The sequence below is a fragment of the Ipomoea nil genome, unplaced genomic scaffold (genome assembly GCF_001879475.1).
Source record: "Ipomoea nil cultivar Tokyo-kokei standard unplaced genomic scaffold, Asagao_1.1 scaffold1129, whole genome shotgun sequence".
In the NCBI taxonomy this organism is placed as follows: domain Eukaryota; kingdom Viridiplantae; phylum Streptophyta; class Magnoliopsida; order Solanales; family Convolvulaceae; genus Ipomoea; species Ipomoea nil.
Window position 1 is genome coordinate 603,854 of NW_017617557.1, and position 11,028 is coordinate 614,881.

General features: G+C 31.4%; 1 protein-coding gene across 3 annotated transcripts in view; it reads right to left on the reverse strand.

Moving 5' to 3' along the window:
• Positions 1-10,804, reverse strand: part of LOC109183536 (protein ACCELERATED CELL DEATH 6-like) — a 29,039-nt gene extending 18,235 nt beyond the window's left edge. Inside the window, exons 1-5 of one of the 3 annotated variants that reach the window (XM_019333639.1) lie at positions 10,401-10,804; positions 9,971-10,370; positions 9,227-9,301; positions 7,055-7,144; positions 4,330-4,374 (exon numbers count right to left, since the gene is read on the reverse strand). In XM_019333639.1, the coding sequence (XP_019189184.1) occupies positions 4,330-4,374; positions 7,055-7,144; positions 9,227-9,301; positions 9,971-10,370; positions 10,401-10,787 (997 nt within the window). In that variant the 5' untranslated portion in view covers positions 10,788-10,804. Of the gene's footprint in view, positions 1-4,329; positions 4,375-7,054; positions 7,145-9,226; positions 9,302-9,970 lie in introns of all 3 variants that reach the window. The other 2 variants (XM_019333638.1, XM_019333640.1) reach the window with 2 other exon arrangements.
• Positions 10,805-11,028: the final 224 nt, after the last annotated feature.

Below are 11,028 nucleotides of genomic sequence, written 5' to 3' on the forward strand. Positions count from 1 at the left end.
CTCGAAACCCATCAATGAGTCTTCTAGATTGAGGGTTGCCCCCTCGCTTTTCCCCATGATGGAGAATATCGTTGAAGTCGCCCAAGGGAGTGGATTATTGACAGCTAACTACTTCAGAAGCCTAAAAAATTCCAAGCGCATATGCTTCTCTGGACATCCATAGTAACCAGTGAACCTCGATTTCTCCTCGTCGGAGCTCAAATCACCATGTCAATGTGATTCACTAAATAAGTTTTAATTTCAACCTTAGTCCCTTCTTTCCATAATATAGCTAAACCACCCCGATGACCCACATTATCTACAGAGAACAGGCCCAAGTAACCCAATCTCTGTTGTCTCGTTGTGACGTCCCTAATCCAACACCAACCAACGACGGCCCAACATTGGCAGAGCACGCCGATTTGCGGCTCGAATCTAATCACCATATATTACGACGTCAGTTTTACCTATAACCGATGTTGTAATTTATTTAAATTAAAAAAAAAAAAGAAATTAAAATCCAATACGACTTCTGACTCTTTTGTTAGCCGACGTTGTATAGGATTTTAATTTCTTTTTTTTTTTAATTTAAATAAGTTACGACGTCGGTTGTTTGATACAATCGTATTTTGTAAAAAATAAAAAATTATAAAAATATTTTAACGTCAAGTTTATAAAAAATTGATATTAAAATGGAGAGGTTGTAATGTATTTCTGTAGTAGTGATATGATTTTCCCCCTATTAAACAGAATCTCTCAAACAACTTAGGGCAGAACTTTTCCATATAACCAATGATACCACAAATGAAGCAGAAATCTAGAAGGCACTCATAGCGGAACGAAATCCATGACCAATCTCTCCCACTACGCTTGATTCTCATCACACTCATCATAGGTTTTGTGATGTCCACCGTTACTCTAATCCTGAGAAAGGTCTTCCACCACCCATCAAAAATACTATCATCAATGCAAACGAAACTACCAATGAAATTCCCAATGGCTCTCGCCATTTTCTTCGAGAAAAAACCCAACGGAAGATCGTGAACTTGTATCCAAAAATTTGCCTTATCAAGAGGCATTCCCAAGGGCGATATATCTTGTTGCATCTTCACAAGAAGGAGTAGGCTCTGCTCATAGGCCCATGGCCCCATCATCGAGTATCCTCTGCATATCTATTTCTTGAAAAAAACTGGAACAAAAAGATATCATGGCCAAATTCCTTCACCGCCATACCTTTTCTAGGACACCACACCACACCATACCACACCACCAGCATCAGGTTGAGGTCCTCGTCAGTGATCTCAAGTGCCGTGTAGGCAGCTTCCACCTCCTTAGTGGACTCCGTGGAATGAATAAAAGTAGGTTCATGGGGGGTGGGACCTGACGTCGGAGATTTAACGCTTGAGGATTCACCGTGTTGGTAGGCCATGAAGCAAAGGACGAAATGGGAATCGAACAGAACTGAGGGAAGAAACGGCCAGGAGGAAAGAACAACAAACTTGTTGGAAAAAATAGCTTAAAATGACATAAAATGGCATATTAAGTGGCTATATTGTGGTACGATTATCAGTGGGGTTCACTTCCGATTTGGGTCGGGTCAAAGTGGATTCGGGTTCTTCGTAGTGAGACGAAGAGATTGATATATTGTACACTCAAAACGGATAATGGGTGAATGAGATATTGATTCTCAAAGTAGACCCATTGAGTTGGAAAAATGAATGAAAAAGTGAGCTTTGTCCCACATTGGTTTGGAAAGAGGATTTCACCCCCCTTTTATACAAGGGCTCTTTTGGAGCTTGTAGAATTGTATAGCATAGAGGCTCTCTCGCGCGGGGAGGGGGGGGGGGGGGGTGCAAATCAAATTCCAACTAGAAACGAGATCAAAAAGGTTTGATTCAAGCTCGAGCTTGTGTGCGCGGGTACGAATATCGGGCTAAGTTTTTTTCAAAAAAAAAAAAACGCGTCATTTAGTTAAAAAAAAAAAAATCGCGCGTGTTTTGCCGTTAACGGCGTTATTTTTTTTTTGGATTATGAATGTACAGTTATGCCGTTATGAATGTACAGTTATGCAATTATGAAATTATGAACACAGAGCTCTAACATTATGAACTTACAATTATGAACATATAGTGATAAAATTATGACCAATGGAGCTTTAAAATTGTGAATATAGAGCTTCGAAGATTATGAATGTACAATTATGGAGTTATGAATCTACAGTTATGGAGTTATGAATCTACAGTTATGAGATTATGAATCTACAGTTATGGAATTATGAATGTACAGTAATTGATCGAATTATGAACAAAGAGCTCTGACATTATGAACTTACAATTATGAACATATAGTGATAAAATTATGAACACAGAGCTCTAAAATTGTGAACATAGAGCTTCGAAAATTATGAATGTACAATTATGGAGTTATGAATGTACAGTTATGGAGTTATGAATGTACAGTTATGGAGTTATGAATGTACAGTTATAGAGTTATGAACGTACAGTTATGGAGTTATGAATGTACATTTATTAACATATAGTAATAAAGTTATGAACATATACTCCTATAACGAAGCGGTCTGAAATTTAAAAAAAAAAAAAAAAAAGGAGATAACAGTGCCTAACGGCACTGTTACCTGTGTCCAGCATGCATGCTGGACACGGGTCCATAGCATAACGATTGAACACAAGAGTTGCGCGCTATGGCTGAACAGCACTTCGGTCTCCGTTACAGGAATTAATCTCTTGTTCGCTCGTTTGGGTGCCCAAACGTCGAACCGTTGTACGTTTTATCCTGGGAAGCCACAACGCTCCTAGCACTTTTGGGAGGTGGCAAATTAGATTTTAAGCAAAGAAAGGCACCTCGCCTAACTCGTACTCTCTTCTTTCTTCATTCTCTTCCTTTTCTTGTTTTGGATTATGCTTTTAAGCAAAAATCTGTTCTCCCTCTTTTGATATATTCGTTGGATTGGACTTATAATATGAGGATTATTGGTTCCAATTTTTGGTCAATATATATTGGTATATTTTTTTCATATATATATATATATATATATATATATATATATATATATATATATATATATATATATATATATATTTCGGACAAATATCGAATAATATTTTATATACTTGTGTGTGTGTATATAAATATTATTTTGCAATATTAAATCGATTTTGGTTTATTATCACCAACACTTGTTACTTAGAACAAGGAAAGGGCTAGCCAAAAAATCTAGAAGGAAGATACCGACTTTTCTGCCATCAACTTGAAGTCTTAACTATGTTTAGTTTAAATTAGGGATGACAATGTGCCCCGTCCCCGATAGGGATCCCCGATCCCCGCCCCGAAAGAGACGGGGATGGGGAAGATTTTCGGGGAACGGGGACGGGGGCGGGGAACATTTGTGATTCCCCGCCGGGGATGGGGACGGGGACGGGGATACCCCTCCCCGCCCCGCCCCGTCCCCGAATATATATAACTATATATATATATATATATATATATATATATATATATATATATATATATATATATAGTTAATTACATAAGTGCAATACTGCCAGTAAATATAGTTAATTATATATATAAATAAATTATATATATAGTTAATATTTTAATTTTTACAGGCAGTACTATATAGTTAATATTTTAATTTACAATTAGAACTTATATTTTAAAATTATTATTATTAAAATTTAAAATTATTTAACATTTTGACTAAAAGTTGACAGGAGCGGGGAATCCCCGTCCCCGCCTAATTCTCCACGGGGACGGGGATGGGGAATATTTCCAATTCCCCGCCGGGGACGGGGACGGGGACGGGGATGGGGACGGGGTAGCGGGGACGGGGACGGGGAGTATACTCCCCGCCCCCGCCCCGCCCCGTTGTCATCCCTAGTTTATATAAAGTTTTAGCAATAGATATTACCAGGTGCCGGCTAAGAATGGTCGTATTCGGTGTTTGAATGATGTTCACTTAGCCGAGGCTCTTGAAGTTAAGGAAGCCCTTTTTTGGATTAAGGAGATGTGTTTTTTAAAGTTGGCTATCTTCTCGGACTATCAGACTGTTTGCAGGTTGCTCAATGGTACTTCATAGGATCGATCTCTCTTACGCAGGATGTATGTTGAGTGAGTGCCAACACTTTGAATCAGTGTCCTTTAATTATATCCCGAGATCAGTGAATGTTTTTGCTCATACGTTAACTAGAGTTATTGGTTCTCAGACTAATCCTCTTTGTTGGTTATCTTTTATTCCTCCATGTATCAAACTTTTATATTAATGAAATTTTCAGTATTTCCTCTCAAAAAAAAAAAAAAAATAAATAAAGTTTTAGCAATAGATATTACCAGGTATCCGCAGCACTTGACTCGGATTTCCACCGCCACGGAAATCTATCATGTACAAAAACTTATTATGGACTTTAAGAACAGCCAATTAATACCAAATTTTTTGCACAATGTTAATTACATAGAAAGTTTGTATATAAATTTATAAATATTTATGTAAAATCAATCAACTTTAAAATAGTCAACAAATTGTACAAAAATCATAAGTCAAACTTGAACACAAATTTCATTTTTCCTATATCTCCAAGCTTTAAAATTGTAATAGGATAGTCATGACAAGAGAAAAAGAGTATAGTAATTTTTTTTTATGTTTTTATTTTGTGTTTTGTACTTTTAAAAAAAAAAATTATTACTTACGTACATTACGATCTTTCCTCTCTTGTTCTTCCAATTATTTATGAGACTACGATAGACGAATGACAAGTTAGATTCAATGATTTGTTCAGGGTTATACTTTGATTTTAACCCTAGATTCACTCAGCTATAAATTTTCTTTTCCATATTTATTAATCAAGTGTTATTTCTTTAACTTAATTAAGAGAGGTGAATAATAAATTTCGTGCATTATTAAATTAAGATTGACAAAAAACGTATTTTATAAAACAAAAATTTAAATATGTTAACTAGTACAAATAGATTTAAATTTAAAACGTTTTTTTCTATCAATATAAATTTTAAAATTTTTAAATTTAAGTTTATTGTGATGTGTATGAAACTTTTTTGTTAAATATAAATAAAATTCATTAATTCTTTCTATCAATATAACTTTTAAAAATTTAAGTTTATTGTAATGTGTATGGGACTTTTTTGTTAAATATAAATAAAATTCATTAATCTTTTCTATCAGTATCACTTTTAAGAATTTTAAATGTTGTTACTGTAAAGTGTATGGAACTTTTATTTTTTGTTAAATAAAATAAAATTCCATACAACTCTCATCCTAAAATGGTTGCATACTTCATACTTGCATAGGCCATAGCAAGGTAAAGTGGAATGATAATATTTTTACAAGAGATTAAGAGTTTGAATCTACTTGAAGACATTAAATATTTTAGTTTTGTAAATTTTGATATTAATATATTAGTGATTAATTAAATTAATAAAATAAAAGAGTTAATACCCAAAATGATCCTCGACTGTAGTGGTTTTTTCAATTTCGTCCTAAACGACTTTGATGACGTAATGTAGTCTCAGACTTTTGTGTTTTTTCTTAATGTAGTCATCCGATCCGTTTGTTATTTCGTCAAATTAGTGTTAAATAATAGATGGACAATTCAGTAATATCAATATTGGTCTCTCTATTAATTTATTTATAATGATTAAATAAATCACTCCTCTTTTATGAATTGTCCCAGTAATTTCGATAGAACTCTTTACAGATTACGAATTGTCCCAATAATTTCAATATTTACTGATTACTAGGACAATTCGTAAAAGATGGGTGATTATTTAATCATTATAATTATAAATTATAAATATATTAAAAGAGAAACCAATATTAAAATTATTAAATTGTCCCTCTATTTAATACCAAATTGACTGAATAACAAACGAAAGACTACATTAAACAAAAACACAAAAGTCTGTAACTATATTAGATCACCAAAATCGTTTAGAATAAAATTGAAAAAAACCACTATAGTTAATGACCACTTTAAGTATTAACTCTAAAATAAAATCTGACTTAGATGATAATGCACCATATCATGTTGACATGGTAGTGATGACGTTAATGTCAAGTGATCAGTTTACGGTTAATTTTAACTATGTTAATGATATTATAGATAGTCCTAATAACTTATGCTAATTTTAGAAGTACATGGAATAAATTGCAAAAAACTATATAGTATACGGAATTCTTAAGAACTTTGACCGGCGGATTAAAGCGCTCCCCATATGCGTTCACATATTATAGAAAGAAGAAAAAAAAGAAAACATTTTTACACATAAACAAGTTTTATCCTATGCACACTTTCAAATAATGACTATGGATTTCTTTCATTATCAAAAATCTTTTTTTTTTTTTAAAATTGAAGATGCATTTTTTTTTTTTAAGGACAATAACAGATTTAGAACATTTTACGTCATATATGCGTTATACACAAATTTTTGTATAAGATTGCTTTACATAAGACGTGTAATACATTTTAATAAAAATATAATACTTTTCCATTGATTCATAGAAATTATTATATTTTTGTTATAAAAAAATTATACATTTCACGTGAGATGGTGTCATATAAAGTAAAAAAAAGTATAAATAAATATAATATAGAGTATTAATGTTAGATACTCTTAATTTTTCCAATCAATTCATCCCTTATGATATGATATTATCTAATTAGTTACTAAATATTCTTTTTAATTAGTGGTGGATTAACCTATTCGTAGATGCCTACTGAATGAGGCAAATTATTGTGTGGACCATGGTCCACACAGTGTTATGTGTGGACCATAACAAAAAGTATATTTTTAATATACTAAATATACGTTATTTTTATACTCAATGTATATTATACAATATAATGTATACTCAGTACAAAAATAATGTACATCCTCTGAATATAATGTACATTATTTTTGTGTTGAATATACATTATTTTTGTACTAAATATACATTATTTTATAATATACAAGTTATGGTCCACACAAATGAAACCACATAAGAAGTGTAAATATTAGTAGAAAAAATCAAGAGTTACTCGTATTTTAGTTGCGAATTTACCACTTAAGCATGGAGTCCTGAGAGTCCTGAGAGCATTCAGCACAGCCCAAATCAATCTTCCCACTGGTGATATTGTGCCGTCATAAATAGCTGTATCATATAGGAAAACTCATTTTTATTAGAATTACATTATGATTGATCATTATATTTAAATTCTGCATGATGAATATTAGGCTGCTCTTAATGGGGACTTATTATTGGTGTGATTTTCTTCCATAGTATATGGAAAATAACTAACTAAAAAGGTGATGAGAAAAGTGTAAAGAAAACAAACTAAGATTATTCTCAGAATTATTGCAAATAATTACATAGGATAAGAAAGACCTATTATATTTTTATTTATATTAAAAGTAACTGAAAATATGAATAAGGGTAATGGGTAAAGGTAAATTGAAAGAAAATATTAAAAGTAGATTAAATATTGTATGAGACGGTCTCCCCTAAAATGTGTAATACTTTTTAATTAAAATGTGATACTTTTCTATACATTCATTGAATTTATTACATTTTAATTAAAAATTATTACAAGTCTTACGATGAAACAGTCCCACACAAAACTTATTATTTTTTTTATAAAACAAAATACAGGCAACTATTTTAATGTATTATATTAACATTTTTTTTTTCCCATCATCATTTAACAAAATTGACATTTATATAATTTCTTAGATTAGATGGTAGTTGCCAGTTTAATATTTCGTACGCATAATACGACTAAGGTGCGTTTGATCCAAATATTAGAATAGAAATAAATCAAATAATAATTAGAATCAAATATTTAGTAATACTAATAGGTTTAAGTATGAGAAGTCTCGTTTGATAATAAATAGAAATTAGATTTAAATAAATAAATAAATAAATAATTAATTAATTAGATTATTAATTAAAATAAATAAATATATAAAAATATATATAACATATATATACACAATATATGTATGTGTATATATACATATTTCCATATTAAAGTTTCATATTTAATGCATTGACAATGACTTGTTTTTCTTTAATTCATTTTTATTTCATTGTTTAAAAGTATATAGGAAATGAAAAGCTAGAGTAGTGTGATTTATAATTACTAATAAAAGATTGAGTCACATTTGTGTGAGACTGTCTTACAGATCCTTATTCCTGATACGCGTTGGGCGGGTCGGATCAACATGCGAATGTCATACTTATATGCGTAAAAGTCATATTTATGTGTTCAAATTTAATATTAATTAGGAATAAAGTGTTTGTTATTCATAAGGAAAATTGTAAATTTTTTTATGAAAAATGTAACATTTTGCATTTTAATGTAAAATTATTATATTTTCCTTAAAAAGTATTACATTTACTCATATAAGTAATAAATACTTTATTCCTAATTAGTATCTTTAATTGCTTCTCGCATTTGCTTTTTGCACGATTTTTAATGCAACAAAACAAATGTTACTAACTTTTCAATTTCCCTCCTCAAAAGTATATGTCAATTGTACTTTGTACAATTGTACTTATTCAATAATGGTCTAGAAATTTGAAAAATTAAAAAGTAAATTAGGAAATGTAGAATGATAATTATGTTCAATTCTGGAAAGATGATCGACTCTATTTTGGGACAAATTAAAAAGGAAGGCAAAAACTTGTGTGACACCGTCTCACGGGTCTCAATCTGTTAGACGGGTCCGACCCATTAATCCAAGAGTCGCCCGTCTCACGGATTGAGACCCGTCACACAAGTGTTACCCAAAAAAAAAAGAGTAAGACATGTAAAATAGGACGGAGGAAGTATTACATTTTCATCTTGACCCAATCCATTTCATGATGAGACGATTTCACACAATTTTTTGACAAAATATTGAATCAAATAATAAAATTTAGTACTACCTCCGTCCCATTTTATGTGTCTGGTTCGGTTAACGATGCTTGACTGAAGTTATTTTTAATCAAATTTTTCATAATTTTAAGTTTAGTATTAGTATACAAAATTTATATATTTAGAAACTACACTAAAAAGTACAATTAAACACAAAAAATTAAATTTAAAAATAAATAAAAAATAAACAAAAAAAAATAATTAGTTTGATCAATTAATAGTAAATATGACAGATAAAATGGGACAGAGAGACAGGGAGTATCAAATTAAATCTCATAATAAGAAATCTACAACCTATAACACAACCTAAATCTGACCTGTTTTATCCATGTCAGTATAATCATAATTTAGTCGGGATCTTTCCGCTTTTGATAGTGGACCATCAGATATACCTGGACATCGTGTACGGAATTTAATTTTTGTTTAAAATTCTATAATGGGGATTATTTTTCAGATAATTTTTTTTTTGAAAAAAAAAAGAAAGATAATATTTTAGATGTATACAAATAGATTGTATATAAATAATATGTGCATATTTATGTACAAAATAAATACTTAATAGCATCATTTTATATTTTTAAAAGGAAAAATTGCATTTTTCATCCTTATAAGATAATAGTAAAATTTTATCTTTAATTGTTGGGTGCATTCACTTTTCGTCTCTAAGCTATCATTGGTGTTATACTTTTCATCATTTTACTGACAAAAAGTTAGGGACGAAATTTACAACATTAGTACAGCTTAGGGACGAAAAGGGAGTAGAAAAAATTAATAAAATGACAAAAATTGCAATGACAATGATAACTTAGAAATGAAAATTAAGCATGATCAACAATTATAGACAAAGTTTACAATTACCTTATAACTTATGGACGAAAAATACAATTTAAGTAGCCTATAAAAGAAGATAGACTAAATTAAAGAAAATATTTTCCTCACTTGAAAAAAAATAAATATACCAATCAAAGCATAGAAATTTTAATTTCTTGAAAGAAAAAAAAAATTAGAGCGAACCAAATACCCTTTAGTTTAGTACTGAGCAATTAGCACGTATGACGTACCTGATAATATTGCTCCGTGAAGGGCATTTCGCCGCCATGGTCCACTATAAGTAGGCTTTTTACATGTGTTGAGCATTTCTTTCAAACAATCGTTAAATTGCGACTCTGCTGCTATATAAATAGGCGTTTCCTCAGCATCATTGGCAAGATACACAAATTTAGGGTCCTCTTCAACTAATAATTTCACCACCTTTAAATACCCCATTCGCACGGCCTTGTGCAAAGCCGTGTCTTTCACACTATCCCTCATCTCTATCATCTCCCTCACTCGACCACCTTTAGATTCGACATCTTCACGCTTCTTAATGGCGTTGAACATCACAGAGACTACGCCGTCATAGCCCTTCTCTGCTGCACAGTGTAGCGCACTTTCATATCTGTTGTTCCTGACAAACAACAGGGACCACGATGACATGGCTGCATCATCAACATCCTGTACTTCTTCTTCTAGGATCTGTTCCACCAAATCTATGTGACCATGGATCGCCGCAACGTGCAGTACAGTATTGCCCTTGGGCGTAACTTGAAATCGGATAACTTCTTCCGGCATCTGCCGTAAGGCCTCATGGTAATCTTCAACATTACCTTTCACCACTGCGTTGTATAGAACCGGGTTCATATGATGAATGACCATAACCGGATGCATAATGAAATATTTCTTCTCCCAGTACTGTTGCTTGCTAGCTAGTTCTGTATCAAAGAATGGGAATAAATTGGTACTTTGGAACAGCCAGCGCCAGCCACTGCTTTCAATCTTATCCATTTTATTCTCATTTAGTGCGTTGACCCCACAATTACAAAGAAAGTTGCTCACCATGAATTTAGGATATATTTAAAAACTAGTAAAATGAATTATGAAAAATAAGATTTTTTTTTTGAATTGTTTTTAAGTGTTTAGTTGCATTTCAAAAACTATTCTGGTGTATTTGGTTCAATTATATATATAAAAAAATGAGTAGAATTATATTAAAAAAAAATTAGTGTTATTACAATGTTTTCATAAAAAAAAAAATTGATTTCTGTCAGAAATGGAAATCAGTTTTACTGGTTTCCAACCG